The 21,010-nt window shown below is 50.6% G+C and overlaps 1 protein-coding gene across 1 annotated transcript; it reads right to left on the bottom strand.

Annotated features, from left to right (window-relative positions):
- Positions 1-2,023: 2,023 nt before the first annotated feature.
- adamtsl4 (ADAMTS-like 4) lies at positions 2,024-21,010 on the bottom strand. The gene is made up of 17 exons (XM_061289326.1): positions 20,744-21,010; positions 19,551-19,614; positions 16,491-16,954; positions 15,174-15,774; positions 10,027-10,129; positions 7,970-8,109; positions 7,328-7,532; positions 6,826-7,010; positions 6,006-6,120; positions 5,576-5,845; positions 4,930-5,059; positions 4,552-4,756; positions 4,298-4,471; positions 4,042-4,221; positions 3,778-3,957; positions 3,554-3,701; positions 2,024-3,463 (listed from the first exon to the last, which is right to left on the bottom strand). Exons 1-17 carry the CDS (start codon positions 20,764-20,766, stop codon positions 3,330-3,332), a joined length of 3,321 nt encoding a protein of 1,106 aa, XP_061145310.1. The 5' UTR covers positions 20,767-21,010; the 3' UTR covers positions 2,024-3,329.

Genomic DNA, 21,010 nt, shown 5'->3' with positions numbered 1-21,010 from the left:
ACTATTCTCAGCAACTAAGTGTCAAACACGGAGGAGGTCAAGGGAAAAAAAACAACAACGGCGACTTGTTCGAGCTAGCTTCTTTTCACTTTCACGACGTGATGACAAACTAAATGGCGGGCGAAAAGAGCTTAATTGCTGCTAATGAAAAAAGAAAAAGAAACGTGTTTTTCTCTTCTTCTTCTTCCTCCAAGCTCGTCGTGACTGTTCCCAGTTGCTCTGTTTTTGTTGTTGCTGTTGTTTTGTTGAGGGTGAAACGTGTGGTTTGTGCGCCCGCTTGCGTCTCGCCCGTCCGACGGTTGCCTTTGCTTTCCTTCCTTTCACATCTTCTGCCGGTATCCTCACTCCCCCTTTCCCTCCCCTCCCCTCCCCCCGCCTGTGACGTACTTCGGGAACCGTCTCCAAATAGCATACACGTTTACAAAATATACACGGAGCCCGGCTCTTTGACGCCAACATTCCCGCCGACAAACAAAATAGAGAGAATCAGTGTTGTACTCCCAGCTAAATAATGACAAATATATGTTTGTCCAACAGTTTTGACGGCAATTTGCGGCTGCGCATTTGTAGACGTTGCCTTATCGTCGACGCCTATTGTTCTTGCCTGGAGCCCTGGCCTTGGTGCTGAAAGTAAACGCCCCCTTTTATTTGACTCTTTCGGTGGGAAACAAAGTACGATCATGCGAACGACAAGAATTTTGTCCCTGATGAGAATGCTTTAGCTTAGGAGAGCGCTTCACAACTGCCGCTCCCCTGGGTGCGACCTCCCATCTTGTTTGCGACCCACTTTTGCGTAGGTTGAAATCATAAACGACGTGTGTCAGATGCGCGCCTCAGACGTCACGCGTGCACGCGCTCACGACCGACAACAGCTGCCGCTCACGGCGGAGAGCGAAATCACGCTCACGCCCACTCCGCGTAATGACGGAAAGGGAGGAGGTGGAAGGATTTGGCCTACTTTCCGCTCAACTCAATGGGCACGCGGCGACCTAACCTGACGTATACGCGTGTCTTGGTGTGAAGGGGGGCGGTTAAAGGTAATTTACAACCTAAAGGTCACCATCTGCCTCCTTGCCTCGTTCCCTCCGTGTTCAAGCAACCCTGCCACATACACACATCCACTCACTCGCACGTATAGCCCCACACCTTCTCACAGCACCCGGCAGAGGCAGCAAAGCTACGGACGCAGGGCCCCGAGGAGGTGCAAGCAACAAGGCCGCACGCCACCGGAGTTTATTGAGAATCTCCCCGCGCGGGCAAGACTCAGTTCACGACTACAAGGAAAGTGTGCGTTATGGCCACTCACTCCCAGGTGCAAATGTGCAGAATCCCTTTACCTTACCTTCAGGTGAAAAATAATCTCATACAAAAAGTAATTTTATCGTTAGTTTTAACTACTGTCCAAATGTGTTACCACTTAAAATATTTAACCTATTTTTTGCAAGCTATGTTTTAAAGCTAAGCAAAGTTTTTTTCAAAACAAGCTTTCCTTCGCATTTGAACCATTTAACAGAGTGAAGAAGTGGAAGACATTTTTGGCGCACTTGGTCCTGGAGTGGAGTTTGTTTTCGGTGGCAAATTGGCCAGCAGGTGCTCGGATTGAGTCAAACGGTTAGTCCAGGCCAGGCAGCGGATTGACAAGAGAAAATCTATCAGTGCTTCCCAAGGTTCGGAAACAATTTAACCATCAGCTTTAAATAGAAGACGACATTTTATGAGCAGCACGGTGACTGCGTGTCTCGCCACTGAGAGATTTTAGCGCTCGCACTTTCCGGTGTGACGTTTGCACGTTTCTTCTCATCCACGTTCCAAAAAACACGCACGTTTGCTTAAGCGAAGAGTCCAAACTGTCCATAAATGTGAAAGGCGTTCTACGTACATCTCGTTTAGGTAACTCTTGTCTTGTTGTCCTAAATAAGCTTGAGAAACACTGATGACTCATAACACGACTCAATGGCGCCGTCCATTGACGGTCCGCGTAACGGCGCCTTTTTCCCCATCTGACAATCAACGGAAGCCTTCATTGATCCGCTTTTTTAGTTTTATTCTGGTGACTTAAGCATTGAGATCGTAAGTGTGTCACACTGTTTTGTGTACTATGAGATGTGCGCGCGTGCGTGTGTTCACGCAGAAACAAAAGGTGCCTTTGTAATAAAAATCTGGTGGTTGCTAGGGGGAGAAATAGCACAAAAATAAATTACATGTTTTTTGATACAGATAAATTACTGTCCTTTCTTTCTTTATCATATACTTCAAAAGTGGCTACAAGAGAGAGACAGATAAACAGACTGAGAGATTCTCTTCAAGTCAGCGATATGGTAGTTAGCTGTGGATAAAGTCCTTCTACGTCAACTATAAAATACTGAGTTAAAAAATAGAAGCGCTTACTATGTTCAAAACGTCTTATACACAAGAAAAACATACATCATATACACATGGCTCACCTTACAAGTGGGAGCGTGGCTACTGAATTTGTGCTGTGTGGGAGGTACAAAAAAAAAATTGGAACCGATGAAGGTCCTTACACATACACACAATATGTACAGTGATCGATCAGCACATTGTGCTCAATATTTACTGGGTGGGTTTTTCTTTTTAAAGGCAGACCACCTGAAGACTGCTGGGATAGGCTTCAGCACGCCCGCAAGAGGATGAGAAGATGAATGGATGGATGAATAACAAGACTTTTGCGAATTATTGGATTTGGACACAGTGAATATGATCTTGGTCAGTTTGTGATTTCATGATAATTAGATCGATTTAAATTCGGCTTAATTTCACCTTTGCTGTGCTATCACGTTGACCTTTTGCGCATTACTCTCCAACACATTTGGTCATTCACTGCCTCCTTTGGTTAATTTTCAAAAAAAGAAGAATGCGAGAAGGGCACTTGAAGGGAATATTTTTGGCAAACAAAGACGGTGGAAATCCTCGGTCGGTTGACCATAGAGAGGCTGCGGTGTGCACAAAGACAAAAAATCAAAACAGTTCGCTTTGCCCCGCATGATGCGCTTATTGTAGTTTTCCTTCCAGGGCTCTAATTTGGGAAATCTGGCACAGCGCCTGCAAAAAATCAAGTTCGAATGTTGGTCACTTGGCAGACATTCTCAGAGAGGGAGGTCTGCGCCGCCGTGGTAATGATCACGGCCAACCTTGATCAGTGGCACATCTGTGTTGTGCACTGGGTACTTCCCGTGCCCCCCACTGGGATGATTTAAAAAAAAATAAGTTGAGCCCTTCGAGTTGGAGGAGTGCATAACTTGCTGTCTGTTTAAAATAGATGGGGGGGGGTGCAACTGGGACCCGATCTGGAAGCTGTGAGTTTCCCGTCAATGTCTCTTGGCGCGCTGCGCAGCGCTGTGCGTGCAGGAAGCGCAGCAGGCCGTCTTGTAGTAGGAGTAGACGCAGAGGCGGGCCTGCACCACCATCACGCAGTTGTGCCGTCGGTCCCTGCAGTTCTCGTCTGTGGTTCGAAAACAAAGAGAGGGGAGAGGAGAGGGCAGGTTGGTATGCGCGCATACAAAGATTGATGAATGTGCCTGCGTGACGCAACCTGTGACTTGAGGGCCGCAGGGGATACTGTTGCAGCTTTGCTCCTGGTCGGGCTTGGCGCCGGCGTCACAGTTTGGGCTGTGCCTCCTGTCCGAAGTCAGACACCGCACCTCCCGCATCTGGAGGCCTTTCCCGCAAGAGCGAGAGCACTGACGGCAAAGACGAACAAACAAAAGGCGGTTGTCGCTTCCATTACACACGACGCTGTCTGCGTAGGTGCCTCACCGCGCTCCACTCGGTCGTGAACCACTGCGGCTGGCAATCGGCCATCTCACACTCCTGCACGGCGGCTGGTTTGTCCTCGTGGGCGCATTGGGCTGAGGGCAGCGTGGTGAATTCGTCGCCTGACTTCTGGACGCAGATGACGTCCCGACGCTGGGTTCCGTTCCCGCACCGAACGTTGCACTGCGAAATAAAGGCCATCAACATGAACAGTTCAAGCCAATCGGATGGGCGGGATTCAAAAAGTCGGTTTGGGAACATTCTCACCTGCGTCCACGGGCCGCTGTACCAACTGGCGACGGGCACACAAGGACCACCGTTGCAAGCTCTCAGCTCGGCCGGCTTGTCGGCGACGCAGTCCGCCGCTCCTTGGCCCTCTCGAACGCCTCCGCGTGTCAGGCACACCACCTCCCTCTTCTGGACGCCGGGGCCGCAACGCGCCGAGCACTTGGGATGAGAGAGCGGTGTTACGAACGAGCGTTGCAAATGAGCATTTGTAGGCGTGTCTGGGCGGGGCACTCACGGCGGCGGACCAAGCGGACGAGTACCAGTTGGTGACGCAGGGGCCCATGTTGCACTCCTCGCTACCCAGCGGCCGAGCCCGGGAGCTGCACTCCACCTCGTTGACCACACTGCCCTCGTCGCTCACGCAGCGCACGCTTCTCGTCCTCTTGCCCACGCCGCAGTCCACCGAGCACTGAGCGCACAAGCCACGAATGAACACTAGTTAAAGTGCCGCACAGAAATTCATGTGGTGGATTGCTTTTTTTTTTTTACCGTGCTCCAGTCGGAGCCCACCTCCCAGTGCGAGCAGAGCTGCAGCTGGCAGGCCTGGGTGGACTCGGGTGGAACCTGTCCGGCGCAGCGCTGTGGGTGGACCATGGTGGAGCGGTTGCCGAAAGTCTGCCTGCACTGCAGTTGCCGTTGCTGCGCGCCGGGCCCACACGACACGCTGCACTCGGACCAAGCGCTCGCCTCCCAGCTGATCACAGAGACAAGCCGTCAAGGCGCCACTAACACGCAACTTGAAAATATCTAGAGGTGTAAATCAATGCATAAGTTTTGCACAATGCTGATCTCAGAAGTCAAAGGAATTAGCAACGGACTTTGCTGCATTAGTGGAGGTCACGCGTGTGTGTGTGCATCTTTACTCACAATGGTGGGCAGCCGTGCGTATTGCAAGGTTCCTCTTCTGGTGCCGGTTTAGCGGCGGAGTCGCATTTCCTCTCAGGCACTTGCTCCTCCGTATGGCGATCAATGCAGATGATTTCTCGAGACTGATGACCTGGGAGGGCAAAGCAAGCCAACCAGTGAGAGCGGTTGCTTGTACTTGCAGAATCCCGCCACAAGAGGGAAACGCAGCACGTCATTTCAAATCAGTCACATGCAGCTTGACGCGGTTGTAGTGGATTTCTAAATATGTTGCTCGGCTGTGCGTTTCCTATTATGTGTTAGAATTAGCATTAAGCTAGCGGAAGCAAGGTTGTGTGTGTCTGAAACCGAGTCCAGCGGAGTGCAAGGTTCTTCGGTGATTCATTGCTCGCCTACCTTTTTCATCTTGTGTATGTTTGCATATCTGTGTTTGCACGTTGCATTCATGCGCTCTATAAAGTTTGATTGATTGGTGAATACACAACGTGTACTTCTTTTTGTGTTTGTGTGCACTTTGAATTAACTGGCTTTTTTTTTTTCAGCAGTCGTTCAATGCCAAAATACAGTGCTTTTATCTCGAGTCTGCATTTGCAAGGAAGGAAAAAAATATCAGGCCTCCATACGGTGTGGACAGACTCGAATGTCTAACCTTTGCCACAGGAAGCAGAACACGGCGTCAGCGACCCCCTCCTCCACGCGAAGGGCAACTGCGTGTCCAGCGGCAGGTCGGTGCGAGGTGGGATGCGAGCGTTGCGATTGGGGGCCGAGGCCCGAGGTGGTGACCTCCCTCCGGCCCAGTGCTGCGACGACGGGGGAACGAATAGGGAAGAGGAGGAGGAGGTGGAAGGGAAAGAAGGGACGGAAAGAGGAGGAGAAATGGCGGCAGGTGCAGGTTCGTCGATGGTCACGCCAAGGGCGGCTGCGCATGAGGAGCACAAACAGAAAGGACGTTAATGAAAAAAACTGTAATGCTCAAGAAGTTGCCGTTCCATGACCCCTCCTTTCCATCGAGGTCACACCCACACGCGACAATCAATCAAAGCAGCAGCATCAATTTGGAGCAGTGTGCAGGTACTGACCACGAAGGGGAGCCCTCCCCTGCGATTGCCTCTCACTGGGTGTCTCACTTTCGGTCTTCTCCACGGGGATGTAGAACTCATAGTCAATTCCCGGGTTCTGCTGGTGGTAAATAATCTGCGCAAACACCAGGCAAAGCAATGACAAAAAAAAAAAAAACTGTCGACAGATAATACAACAATCCTCACAGGCATCGATTCTTTATCCTCTGCAAAAAAAACTATGACACCATCTTACTGAGTGAGCCGTGGAAAACACTACGGTCCATCTTGTGTAGGTGAAAGCTTGCCGCTGATCTCATGTGCAAGCATGCCAGCACGTGGCACATCATGGCCAAGGTCATCTATACACGACTCAGAGGGGCTCCGGTTTTAACCGGCTATTTTTCGTCTATAAAAAGAGTTGTTGCTGCGAACGGACAATGCGTGCAAGAAGTTCTGCTCGCCTTCACCACCAATGATTTCCATTTGGATTGTGGAACAGTTTGTGTGTTTTCCAACAGAGATCCTATTCAGAATTCAGCGTGAATTCAAGCGAAGCGAGCCGAAATCAAATCATTTAAGCGGATGTGTGTGAGCGTTTGTTTGCTATTTTTACCGCCTCCTGCGGGCAAATCTGTTGACGAGGCCCCTTTCTTTCATTAAATCTTAGCCCGGGGTGAAGGTTGTTAGTCGCTGGCTGTATTAGCCACTTTCAAGATGTCTGCTTTAATCCCGCTCTCTCACAATGTTGTCTCGCAGAAAGATCTCGACACACACGAGGGGAAGCTCAGCCTGTGGCCACGCATGTTGCATAGTTTGCGCGGGTCGGCCGCATACTCACATAGAGCTGCAGCTGTGCGCTGGTGGGCCCGAGGGCCCTGAGTGACTCCCCTGGCTCGTCTTCCCCCTCCGCCTGCGCTCGAGGTCGGGCGTAGGTGAAGGTAGTCCCGCCCGCCCGGTATTCCCCCGGGGGGTCCACGGCCCAGCGGCCGTTTACCACCGAAGCCCCCGTTGCGCTCCTCATGGCTGCGGGGTGAAGAAGAAGGTGTGCGAGTGAGCGCCTTGGTCAAAACGCAGCGGAGCGCGCTCATTAGCGAGCGCCGGCTGTCAAGACAAATACACACGCCGGCTGAGCTTCATCGGATCCGACTCGGCCCGGCCACAACATTGACGATCTCCCGCCAAAGGTAGCAAACACCCCCTGAGGGGCTAAACTTTCAACAGATACAAAACCGTGCCTCAACAAAGGAGTTTCCCGCATATCCGCAACTCAAAACCAAAAATATTATAAAACAGGAAGTTGCAGTTTTCTAAAGTACAATCAAACTGCGCAAACGTCTCACCCAGGTAGTTGGGACTGGCCCGTCTCTCGGTGATGTTAATGAAGGTGGCCCCCGCCGGGATGTCCAAGATCTTGTGGTAGCCGAGGGGAACGCTGACATTCTGGAAGCTGCCCGTCACCTTCTGACAGGCCGAGTCCCGCCCCCCGCAGACGCTGCACTTGTCCAGCGCCAGGCCGGAGCCCAGGACACCGTCGCAGCCCTCCGTCTGACGGACACAAGAGGGGATTAGTTGGAGGGCCAAAAACACAACAAGGAGGAGCTAGGGATGAAGACAAACAGACATTCCCATCTGTTTACGAGCACCACCACTGCCAACCGGGCCGAGGGAGGATGAGCAAATGTGCTCTTTTACTTTGGTGCCTCCGTTTTATTGAGGCTTGCCTTTCGGCTCGCCATGGAGCTCGGTCCAATTGGAATGAAACCCAAGAGCCAAAAGCCATGAAAATGCACTTGGACAGGGAAAGAAAGGCTAAATGGGAATAGAATTCCATTTTGATTTGCAGCGGTGCGGCATTCCTTTGGCCAACGTCATGTCAACGGTTCAAGGAGACGAGCCGGACCGTGTCAATCCAACCGAGCAATGGCGCTCCTTTTCCTCTCTTAAAAGTGTTGATTCATTTTGCTAATTTTCCCGCCACTCACCAGGCACTGCCCTTGGACGCACACGTCGTTGGAGGTGACGTTGAAGCAAGGTGTCCCGTCTCGCACCCGCTCGGCCTGCCGTACGTAGAAGCGGTAGCCCGCCGGGCGGCACGTCAGCTCGCATTGCTTCTCGGGGCCGACTGCAACACACGGCACAGAGAGAGTCAGAAGTGAGATTTACACGGAGCCTCGTGGGCTTCGTAGCGCAATTTATGATATGTGGAGGAACCCGAGAGGCTTTGGGGGGGGCGCTTCAAAGGAAAACACACAAAAGTGCATCGCGTCTTTCAGCGCTCAAATAGACGAGAGAACTGCGGTATCTCACGGGGGGGGGGGGATTCGCAGCGGCCCACAAGTGTATTTTGAAGATGGATTAATCGCTAACATGTTACTGGAAACTGTTGACAAAAACTGTCCAGCTTTTAATGGATGAGCCCATTCCGAACCATTCTCTCGCTAGCGTTGAAAGAATGAGATGATCTTATTCCAAATATAGACAAACTATTCTTATAAAAATGACAAAGCAGTTCTCTCAGGGGTCACCGAGCAGAGGTGTTGCGGGTTTGGAGCCCTGCGGCAAAGTGGAGCGATAGCGCCACAGACGTGAGCTCGTCGTGGCAAAAAAGGTTCACATAGTGACTTGCACATCGGAGCGGGGGGAGGGCCACGGGTGAAAAGGACAAACCTTTTTTTTGCTCCTGAAATGGACATTTTTTACGCTGTATCATATGTCTCGAAATAGCTCCAACTCCAACCGCAGTCCCACGCATTTGCAAAGTATATTTCGACTCGCTTTCATGTAATAAGGCATGAAGAAGTGGTTTCTTCTGCCATTATTAGGACTTTTGACATTTTGAGTACGCTGCTTGTCGAAGTGTCGGGTGTCAACACCGAATGGCACTTTTGGAAGGCAAACGTCTCGAACAGAAACTTTGCAGTTTCTGAATACTTTTCCACACGCAATGTGACTACAGAGAACAGGTGTGAGCTAGCCGGGAGAAAATAATGGCTAAAAGATCATCCCTAGTCGAGTCAACGTGTGTGGAGAGCCATCGGAAGAGGCAGCGATCCCGGCCTGACTCTTTCCACCCGCTCTCATCGCTATCTTTGAGAGATTAGACTTTAGACGGGGGCAGAGGAGAGGCTGCTGCCTTCGGAAGTGCTCGCCAGACGTGTGGATGACTGCCCGCACGCCGTCTGTCCTCCTTGCTGCCAGCTCCAGCTTAGGCCGGATCCAGCAAATGTCCGCTTGGCCTTTTTCTCTCCTCCATTCGCGGAGCTCAGTGTTCAGAGTGTGGAATATGTCTCGTCTAAATATACTTCCTCTCTCTATCGCTCCATCTAAACACACGCCGCCAGAGAAAGCTAATGCCAGAGGACAGGAAGTGTTGGGGTCTGGATGGGGGAAGGGGGGGTTCTGGATGGGGGATAAGGCCCAAGAACAGCAAACCAAAAGATGACACCTGCGCATGCAGAATCAACCAATCCCACTCAAACAAAAGATCTGCCAAAACCTGGCATTTTGGCAAGATCTCCACTGCCCTATCTGGAAGTTTTCTAATTGTGTTCCTGGCATTTGCATAAGACAGCAAAAGTGGGTCGGGCCACGTCGCCGCCATGTGACACATGCATCCCATGGCCTCCATTTCGCTCTGCTCTTTATCTCATTCGGCAGGAATCTGCTGAGAGCTGAGTCCAAAGCAGGGAGGAGAAACTTGGCAGCGCTGGAGGCAGGCAGAAAGGGCGAGGTCCCACAAATGAGGGAGCCACAGAATAGAAGGGGAGCATTTTGGTGAGGGGGGGCCGGCAAAAGTGGAAAAGAGTTTGAGCCTCAATGGCTCGCTTGTCATTCCACCTCACCCATACCCACAGGTGGGAAAAGAATTCACACTCCCTAGTTAACAAAAAGAAGAAAAACAAGCAAAGTACACATTTCATTCGTGCTTAATCTAAAGTAGAAAACGAACACAATTAAAATAAAAGAATTTGAAAAGTAAAAGCACATGCACGCGTGTGTGCGTGCATGTGTGTGTGTGTGTGTGTGTACGCTCACTCACCCTCAGTGAAAGGCTCCCAGTCGTAGAGACGATCCATAAACTCTTTGGCATTAAAGGCGGCGCACTGCTCAGCCCGCGAGTCCAGCGGGATGCCAGTGCACACCTACAAGACACACACAAAAAAAAAAAAAAATGTCAGCCATCTTGTTAATGGTCGGCCCCCGGAGGCAATTTTAAAAAACATAGGCGGGGGAATGCCACCACTAACAAAGGAGGGGAAAGGCCCAACGAGCCCAAACGCACGCTCGGCCATATGGAAGGAATCGCTTTTCAAAAGAGGCCAAGGAAGCGCACGAATCCATCTTGGCTTTCAGCTTGCCACCGCAAACCGCGAGCCACTCCGAGAACATGTGTGTATGTGTGTGTGTGTTGGGGGGTTGAAGGTCAGTAAAGTATACAAGCACCACCTGAAAGCTCCAGCGTGTAAACTTGTGGGCGCTAATGGTTGTAAATAGTCGGCTGGACTGTAAACACACGCCGGGCTCCGATTCCAAGTGGACGCTTCCTGGGCTGCGGCCCCTCAACAAGGAGGGCCGCGCGGCAGGTGCTTTCAAAACGAAACGGAGCAAACATACATACATGCCATGATTGTACTGAAGGGGGCGGGGCTAATAGGATAAACAGAGCGAGGAGTGCGAAGGGAGAGTCAAAACAGACACGGGCGGACGAAGCCTTGGGGGGATCTGGAGAGTGTTTGTGTGTTATTAGAAGGTGAACGCGGACTAGGCCGGGTGTGGGAGCCGGGCAATGAATGAAGGAATGAAATAAAAAAATGTGAAAGAGTTAAAGAGCCGGCGACAGAAACGACAAGATGAGCACGAACCTGTTGACACAAAGCTCCAGTGGAACGCGTCAGCAACAACCGCTTTGCATTTGAGCCAAGACACCAGATGCCGACTTTACGCACCACTGTCAGGCGCTGTTAATCATCAGACGCTAATTCCGCATGAAGAGCACTCAAGTTAGGCAAGGGAAACTTTGACTGCTTTATTGGAGGGGTTGGGCACTTAAGAGGGGAGATGCGACAGAGTCTGAAATTACTGACAGGGAAGAAGAGGGCGCAAGCGAAATGAAGCGCCATCGACTCGTGGCCGACTTCACTCACACGCCAAGTCCCATCAAAGATGAAAACAAGCCACCCACCACTGTCGATGTTTACCGTCACCATGACAACCACTTTGGAGCGTAGTCTCACACATTTACGGAGGTATGAAGGGGGATATTTTGGTGCCTTGAGGTAAGAGTTCAAGTTGTTCTACTGCCAAACTTGCAACTCAAGAGTCGTTTCTCAAATCATTGTTCCAGTCATCAATAGCTTGCAGCCGGTTAGCGTGCAGCGCGTTTATCATTCTCGTTATGCAATCCTCCATCCTTCCAAATCAAAAACTGGCCAAGCAAAGTTGCAGCAATAAAGTGGGCCCCCCTCCTCCATAGGTCAAGCCCCCTCCCCTCGCCATTTTGCATCCGCAGTGGCACACGCGGGCCTCGCTCGCACAATTGCTCGTTGTTGTCACCCATCAACTTTTTGCTAGTTAACGGCTTATTTCGCCAGGCGAACTCGACCCAGTGGAACAATCAAGTGGCCAGCTGCACTCAAAGCCAAAAACTCCCTCCCTCTCTTTTGTTCACTTCTTCACATACTGTAAGCATTGTTTTCCGTTCCTTAAGAGAGCGAGAGCGAAAAAAGAGGAAACTAACTAAGAGCAGACATGCAAATCGTGGCTGGGGGCGTTGATAGATTTAACTGCAGATGGGAAGGCGTCTGGGGGGGGGTTAGAGGCGGCAGTTTCGGAACGTAACAAATGACAAAAATGAGGGGCGGGCATCTCTGAAGTAAAAAATGATTCGATTTATCGCTTGACATGATTCAGGAATGATTCATGTGGAATGAGCCGATTCAGTGAAAGCACATTCACGACTCCACGTGTCAGGTTTATAACCACATTTTATTAACAAACAACAAATCAACAGTAAAACGATTTCTACCTGCTGTCGGCAAAGACCGCCGCTGTATTGTACTTTTTTTTTCTTCTTACAACTAGGAGAAAGCTGTGTTGCTTGTGTTGGCATTGTGCCTGGCGGCGGCAAATGGCGGCAAATGGCGGCGAGCCGTGGAGATGCCTCCGCAACGAAAACATCAGCGCCCTGAGCTGACACAATGAGTGAAGGACACACGGAAGCAAAGAGCAGCTGCAAAGTCAATGCAGCTGCTCAAAGTGGAAAGCTGTGCACGCGCGCATACGCACGTGCACGCACACACACACGCACACATTGGTCCTAATCATGCATGACACTCGTGGGTGAAAAACAAACCCCAAGACAGACACAACTAATGAGTTTTGGACAACAGAATAGTGTGTGTGAATGGAAGGGAAGGGTCCCAGTGGTGCGTCATTGAGATTGACGCCATTCAAGTGAGCGCACGCCTGCACAGATGGACATGTGAACTCGATGCATGGAGCGCAAGGAGGACCGACACGATCATTCCTCAAGCATTACTGCCGTGTGACGCACCAACGCGGCTGAGAGATGAAACTTGATCCAAAGCATACCACATCATGTCTCATCAAAACGAATGAAGGGATGGAGCTAGGCCGCTGTCACACTTTTCCTGGACAATCCCGCTGAGGGTGCACAAGTGCCCACATATGGAGCCTGAGGATTCCATTCTGGGTTGCACTTTTCTGTCACACCGCATCAAAATGATCAAAAATTGTGTGGGCGTGAGTTGCCAACTGTCTGTTTTTTTTTTTTTAATCTTGCATCTCAGGCAGGTTTGGCCGTGACAGGAAATGTTATTTGCGTGTCAAATTTTTTAATGAATACATTTTTGTTATCTGGATACGGGTGTGTGCACAAATGCATTGTTTGTGGTTAGCGATTAGCATTCTATGGCGGGAAGCGGCCGGCCCTTGGCCTTGACCCCCCTCCCACCCCCTCCAAAACAAAAGTAGTGTCGAGCATCCAAAAAGAAAGCATCCATCAATGACAAGATAAGCGAAAGAACGGTGGAGAAAGTTGGACAAAGTGGACAGAACGTCGCTGATGTTGTCTGACAACAGTTGGGTTTCCAGCGGCGACCGTGACGTCGCGCTCACCGTCACGCCTCCTTCTGGCACATAAAAAACTCTTTTATTTACAGTTCCTCAAACAAGCCCAGAGGGGTTTGGGGGGGGGGGTTGATTGCAAGTCACAAGTTGGTTGCAACTTCAAGCATGTCCTGCTCCGCATTATTGATCAAAAGAACCTACTGTTTGGGTAAACAAGAAATTGGACTCGCGAGCGAGAGCAGAAAGGAATGAATCACACACACGCTGGGCAGTCTTTGGAAAGAACGCGCTCACCACTCTTTGCTTCTACATTTGGCTTATTGAGCAAAACGATTGTTAAATTGCTTCCCCGTTTTTCCTCCTCGTAAATGGGCGAGCAGGCTTTCGCGTTTGCCTTCACGCCTTATTCTGTCAAAGGCGTTGCACATTGTTTGCAAGAAGTCGATCAACTTTTTTGTTTTGATGCGTCGGTCACTATTTGCCCAAGTGCCGCTTATTGTCAAGGGAATTGAGTTCACTGCCGCAGTCTCAAGTTTGCGCTCGCAAAGCCAAAGCAAAACCGTTTAGGAAATTTGACTTGCGACATCGACGGGAGAAAAAAATTGCAACTAGGTCGATTAGTAAATGGCAGATAATCACCCAATTATTTCTGACTTTCCCAACTTGGAAAAATATCAATTAAGACACGCTTCTTCTTGTCACGTTGTTTTAGCTGCGCAACTTTTCAATGAAAACACATGTTTGCAATTCTCTTGAGGGAATAATCAGAACAATTCATCAGCCACAACTTTTGTTTGAACTCCCCCAGAGTGCTAATAAAACTGAAAAGAAAAAGGGAAGCGGGCGGGCCTCGCTCAAGCCACGCGGGAGTTCTCAGGCGCACACGCTTGTAAAGTCCGCAAGTGTGTTGCGCGTGTGCGAGCGAGCGCGCCGCAACCCATTTGGGGCTGTTTTGCAGCTCAATTGTGCACACACGTTTGGCTAATCATGCCTTTCCTGACGTCATCAGGAGAGCGTGGGGCGGGAGTGTGTTCTTAGCGTTTTTATGTTGGCCGTCTGCGTGCGAAAAAGGACGTCTACACCGAGATTTGTGGAATGTTGATTCTTTTTCGTCCTTCTACCAAGACCAGCATTGACATGAGTGCTGCTGCCACGGCTGCTTTTTCTTCTTCTGACTGCTTCTTCTCAAATTCCACCTTTCCCCCTCCCCCCAGCTTCTGACAGGTCCTCCGCACACACGCAAATGTGCAGGTCTGTCTCACACACTTTTCCATGAATTCTTCCTTTCTTCTGGCACATACTCGCATTCCGCAGCGACTGACCGGCTCTCTCCCGCTGTTTACTTCCCCACAAAGCAACGTGTCCGCATGGGCCTACAGAAATATGCAAATGAGGCGATTCCATTTTGAACAGGTTCTTGCATTACCCAATATGGTTCTTGTGCCTGATGGAGGATTACCTTTGTCCTTTGACTCAGGGCTTGTCGAGTTGGATCTCATTCAGGCATCCCCTCCACCTCCCCTAAGTTTTTTGCTCCTCTCTAAATGTCACTTTTAATTGCGGGAGCTCCCAAGCGTGGCATTCTTGCCCGGGCGAAAGCGCAGTTATGGCCGCCTTGGCTTGGCTTTCGTCACCTGCCCGTCCAGTCGACCCCCCCCACCTCGCCGCACCCCCGTAAGACAGACAAGTTCCCCACAAGACATGCGGACACGCCCACCCGTCGTCAGCAAGGCCCCCAAGCAGATGTGTGTATTCTGGTCTTCATCCAGACACACACGCACACACATACTGTGCATGAGCACGTACGCATTTGATAGGTTCCATGTCAGTGCACAAGCACAACAGGGCAGTGTTGGCGCTAGGGAATGATCAAACCTCCCAAAAACACTCAGTTGACCTTCACATTCTCTCTTCGATGCCACCAGCCTTCAACACTGTGCCCTCATTAATGTTCATGAAGACTGTGTGGGACACACACGCACACACCCCTTCCCGCTGGAGGCTGAAAACCCAGACTGACACCTCGAAAACAATCAGCTAGCTTAGCCTTTGAGTCGAATATCTGAAAAGCAGCATCAATGTGTTTGGACAGCTTACCTGCGAGAAGCACCTGCGATATTCCTTCTCGGGACCGGTGCATCTGTAGTTGGGCGCCGTTCTCCACGCTCCAAAGCCACCCTCCTCCTCGCCCACATGTGGTCCCATGGGGTGCCGAAGCGGGTACACGTTGCCGGCTTGCGGGGGCCGGGGTCCCAATCCCACGTGCACTGTCCTTTCTCTGTGCAAGGGCCGGTGCAGAGGGGAGGCGTAGGCCAAAGAGGCGCCAGCCGGCTGCAAGTGAGGCGAGCCAGCCGGGAGCGGTGGGGGCGGGGCAGTGACGGTGCGCCAGTCAAAGCGGCGGTGACCGGCTAACACTGATGATGATGAAGATGGGGACCGCAGCAGATAGTGAGGGGGGGAGGGCGGAACTCGAACCCTTCTGTGCTCACTTCTGGCGCGCGGTTGGGGTGTGGCAGTAATGGCGGGTGCGGCGGTGGTTGCGCTCTCTTCCTCTCCCTCGTCGTTGGCCAGTTGGGGTGCCGAGGAGGCCGAGATGGTGCCGTTGGCCGTGTGGCGAGCCTGTCGACTAGGCCGGTGCAAAGGCAGGGAGAAGGGGACTTTACCGTAGCCAAACTGGCCTGGGCGGATGGATGAAGACCTGCGGGACGCACACAAGAGTGTCCGCAGTCATGACGTGAACGCAAAAGGTCAGAATCAGAAGTCAAAATGAAAGCATCCTGCCTTGAGATATAAGCTGCCACTTAGCTAATGCTAAACATAGATGGAAATTGCCATTGATTGTAATGCTAAAAGTATCCACGTTGCAGATAAAAATTCTTTATCCTCGACAACAAATTATCATAGTGAGACTTTAAGTTTGCCTTGGCTCTCATCCTCTGGTAATAGCACAGTGATAACAAATACTCAGCGACTTAAAAAGGCATCGGTTCAACTTGCAATGCTTCAGTGGGCCGGAACATAATAACAAACATTCACTAATGCCAAAATCAAAGTCCAAAGCATGATGAAGATACTGTGGGGCTACAAAATCATCACAGTCACGTTTTTTACACAACCAGTCTTCAGACACGTCTCCCGAGTACCCCGTGGAGGACCCTAATTCTTTTCTGGGTCCAGACGAGAAAGATAAAAAAAAAAAAAAAACATTCCAAAGTGCTGATGCCTTATGCAAGCCTTGCAAGTTTCATTTCCTGCATGTCACTTTGCAGACAAGTTTGGGGACACGGCGCAAAGCAAATGTCACATCTCGCATTAAGTGTACTTAGTGTGTCTGGAAACCAAATAAAAGAGTTTCTTGAGCTCATCGAAGAACAAACGCCAAGCCACCATGTGGAATTTAAGCACATCGCTCACCTCCTGACTGGCAAAGGCTCCCGAGCGGTGCTGGCCGACCTCCTGCCGCCGGGCCTCCTGACGCTGCGCTGCTGTTGCTGCTCGTAGGCCGGCGAGGGCACGCGCTGAGGCGATCGGTACACGGACACTCGGTTCCGAGCGGTTGCGGGGTACTCCGTTTGATAGAAAGGAGACGGCGGATCGCCGCCCCCCGCCGGGGTATTTCGGTAGAGCGGCAGCCCCCGGTTGGGATCGGGTGCCCGATGATGGGGTGGCAGTTGAGGGGAAGGGTGGAAATACCCGCCCCAGTTGGGTGATGGGTAAGAAACAGAAGGAGGGGCGGGCGGAGGCGGCAGGCACTGTCTGCTTCTCTGCGACACGCCAACTCCGCATGACTGGGAGCAAGAGGACCACTCCTCCCACGTCGACCACACCCCTTCCACGGGCTCCGTCTCCAACACTTGTCTGGACCGCCGCCCGGCCGCCTGACAAACACAAACAAAAAAACATTTCCACCGTCCTGGCCTTTGACTTGTCCTAGTTGAGGTTGAGCGTCAAACTCAACACCAAACAAAGAGAATGACGCTTTGTGTGTTTAAAACAAGCGCACGGCTTACTTAGCCTTTCAGTTTACTAGCTTAATGCCGACAGTCGTGGCATGCATGATGCGGTGTTTTAAGCCTTTAAGTGCTGTTGCACAAACCGTGTCGCTGGCAAGACATGGAGACAGGACAGACAACAATATCGGCAGTCATAGATTCTTTATCCTCCGCAAATTTCATTGCCATACTGGTGAGTTGAGAGGAATTGAGACATCTCAGTGAACTTTTATTTCCCCTGGCCCGTTAGATATCTTCGGCCAACTTGTCATTATGCTAACCAAGCTAGCGTTGGCCCAAGAAAAGTCTTGTCGCTACTCTGGAATTGCACTGTTAACTCTCATTGCACAATCGAAGCAACTCCTCTGACGTTAGCGCATATTTTCACCCAGAAAATCTTCTTTGCTGTTCCCAAGCGCAAAATACGATGACGTGATATCATTGCAGCAAAGCGGTTGACACTCCAAACGTGTGGAGCAAAGACTTGATGTTCTTCTGAGCGACCTCACCCAACTTCTCACGCTAGCCCCCCACCCCCAAAATAATCTCGAGCAGAGGAAACATGCTTGTTTGTGTTGCCGTGGTATGAAAATGTGTTTGATCCAAAGGTCACTGGCTGGGCCTTCAAGCGTAACATCTGAACAGCAGTGCTATTTTCATTGGGGACCTAATAAGCGTGTTTAGTCTGCAGCAATCACAGCTCGGTAAACGACACGCTTCGGGTTAGCCGGAGCTAAATTGCAAGTTGATGATCTTTTATGTTCCCTCTCAACTTGACTGCTTCCTATGTGTCACACAATGACTAAATACCGCAAAGGAGTGAGTGGGCAGGCCTAAGCCATGCTCAAAAGAGGTCAAAGGGACGTGGCAAAAATGTCATACCAGCATATTGACTCAGCTTTGCAGAATATTTGGGGAAAGAAAAAAAACTATGAAAGAAATTCCCACAGACAATCTTCCCAGAAGAGTGCAAGTGGTAATGAAGCAAGCTTTCCCAATACTTTTGACCACACAGCGTCAACGAGCCTACGGCTGATCCTCGAGCCTCACGAGTTTCCTTCCTTCTCAAAGCAAAATGTAAATCCTAAAGCCGTACTCGATCGGGGCCGACTCCGGGGGATTGAGTCACGTGCCAAGCGAGCAGCTCGGTCGCAGACGGGTGAAGAGAAAACGTATAAGTTACGTGCGTCTACGTGTTGCAACGTGGGCCGGACTTTGCTCGCTTTCTTGTGCGCCGTCAAATGATAAAAGTGGCTCGCTGGCCCGCTTGGCGAACATGAGCGGGACAAACGTTTCCATTCAGCAAAATGTGAATGGTCTATTTCCCGGCTCGCTCAAAGCCTGTCAAGTGTGTCATACGTGTGTGTGTGTGCGTGTAAACACGCTGGACACGTGTCAATCTGAATAACAATACTGCTGGCAATTTGGATTTTTAAAACTTATAAAAAATAAATAAAAAATAAAAAGGAATTGCACACAACGATTTTTCTTCCTGGCACAAATTATTTGCTGGTGTGTCAAACTGCTCCAGCGCCATCTACTGCTGAGGAGGATTTAGTCATTATTAGATTTTTTTCTTTTTGCTTTGTTCCAGAACACCTGAAACTTTCCCAGCCCTACTTATTCCACAAACACAATATTATATACTGCTACAAACAATGAAACATTTTGGCTTGATTTAGTAATCCGAAGGACGACTGCTCTTTTTTTTTTCTTCTGAGGACACGCTTGGTCAAATGTACCGCTCGTTTTTGGGTTTATTTTCCAAAGTGTGCACTTGGTCAAATGTGCCTGTTCCAAAGTATTAAAGTCCAGATGAGCTGGAATGCAAATGACAGGTCAGAAGTAAAATGGTGGGAGTACAGGGAAAGCGAAAGGAGCGGGAGATATGGGTTGGGAGGGGCATGAAGAACGGGGGGGGGGGGCTCAAAGTAGACAGGCCTAATGACTGTGTGTATGTGTGTGTGAATGAGTGACATCAAACACACAGCTGCCACAGAGCTGGAACATTAATGAGGAGTGGGCGCTGACCCTGAAGGAGGCCGCCGGTGACCTCCTGCTACTTGCTACTGCTTCAACTCCTTCAACACTGTACCCGCAGACCTGCCTTTTTTTTTTTTTTGACCCAATGATCACAAAGGCGTCACTGTGGCGCCTTGACAGCTACGGGCCCCACTACAGGAAAAAACGGATTACCGACTCACAAAGTCACACACGGTTGGCTAAATGACGAGCCGGCTCGCGTCAGGACTGCGTCAGCAACGCCATGAACTGGACATCAAAGTGGCGCGACGAAGAGCCCTCAAAATTCCACCACACGCCATCTGACAAAAGCCTCGATGCTCCAGTCAGCCGAAATATGCTCCAATTAAGTTCAATTTTGACAAAGAAATTCATCATTTCCTAGTATGCGTTCAAATGCTGGTGAAAGGTGAAGCCGTCAAAGTCGATAAATGCGGCGTGTGAGGAGTTCACCACTCACCTTCCTTTTGGCAGGCTTGCTTACCGAGGTCGCGACCTCCACAAAGGCCCACAGCGCAAAGAGCCTAGAAGAAAGAAAGAAGAATAAGAAAGAAGAGGAGAAGCTTAAAAAATAAATACAGAAAAAATAGCAACATCTTGACGGTAACATGTCGAGTCAATAGATGCAAGTTTGATTTCACGCTCGCTGCCTCAATGTGGACTATTGTTGGCTGTGGTTTTTGCTTTGGAATGGTGCTTTTAAAGGCACTTTTTTGGGGGGGGGGGGGGGGTTGCTTTGGTCAGCACGTTGGCCTTTATTTACCTTGGCGGGAATTAAATAGAACTTTATGGGCCGTAATTCCAAAAGGTATGTTGGCGCACGCATAAGACTATCGGCTCAAGTTCAGTGAAGGCCGATGTTGGCTCAGATTTCAAGAGGGGACAAAAAGTTTGACTTTGTTTAAAAGTTACTATCAGATGCGGGTTTACGCTTTCAAAAAATGTTCAAATGTCGTTTACTCGGCGACTTTGACTCACTTTAAAAGCAGCTGACCTGCCCCGAGGAGCCCCGAGGAGCCAATTTGGCCTCCTCCACTTTTTTTTATGGACTTGTGTGTCTCTCTATGAGTGTGTTATCGTGTGCCCTATTTTTGCTTTCCAGTCATTTCCAAAGCACGCTGAGCTGTGCTCAACTGCCATTTCATTTCATTGGGATTATTTTGAAAAGTCTTGTTGCCGCTGAACAAGCAAGCAAGCGTTTCCAACAGCTCGCTCGAGTGGTGACACGCCGCGAAACGCCTCACTACGATTCAAGATGGACTTGTGGCTCCAACAACCGCAAGCATCGCCGCGGCGTGCAGCCCGCAAGCCACACTCCGGGCCGGCTAATTGCTCCCGTGGTTCGATTTCGCCAGTGCGGCGCACCGCGTTCTGAATTTTCCTCACAGTTTGCTTGTGTACAAGTGCGCAACAAGCAGCCCCCCCAAACAGACGCACGCACGCAGAAAGAGCGCCTCACAAAGGCTCCCCGGCACAAGAGAACCGCCGAGGCCGAAGTAAAGACCGCTCGTCGCTTCTTTGACATATTGTTGCAATCATCTAACTGGCGTCCATTTTAAGTGCAAGCCCCCCCCCCCCCCCCCCAAAAAAAAGTTAGTGCGTAAAAGGCAGCCCGCAAAAGCTTGTGGAAGAATCCCGCGTGAGTTTGCGTACCTGAAGACAGACGCGAGCCGCATGCTCCCCAGACGCCGCTCGCGACGATCAGTCCACTTGGAGATCGATTATTGGTGCGTGCGCGCGCGTGATGGGCGAAGCAAACAATGAGTGTCCAACTTGTCGTCGCCTCTCTCCACTGTCTTCGGCTCTTGCGAGTGTGTCCTTTCTCCTGTCACTGCTCTCTGCCTGCCTGCTTGCTTGTCTGCCCGCCCGCCAACGTGCAAAGTGGGAAGTCTTCCGTTTTTTCCCCTCTCACGCACACAC

Source organism: Syngnathus typhle, linkage group LG10, assembly GCF_033458585.1.
Source record: "Syngnathus typhle isolate RoL2023-S1 ecotype Sweden linkage group LG10, RoL_Styp_1.0, whole genome shotgun sequence".
Lineage (NCBI taxonomy): Eukaryota > Metazoa > Chordata > Actinopteri > Syngnathiformes > Syngnathidae > Syngnathus > Syngnathus typhle.
The sequence above is the reverse complement of the archived record's forward strand: the minus strand, read 5'-3'. Positions and strand labels throughout refer to the sequence as shown.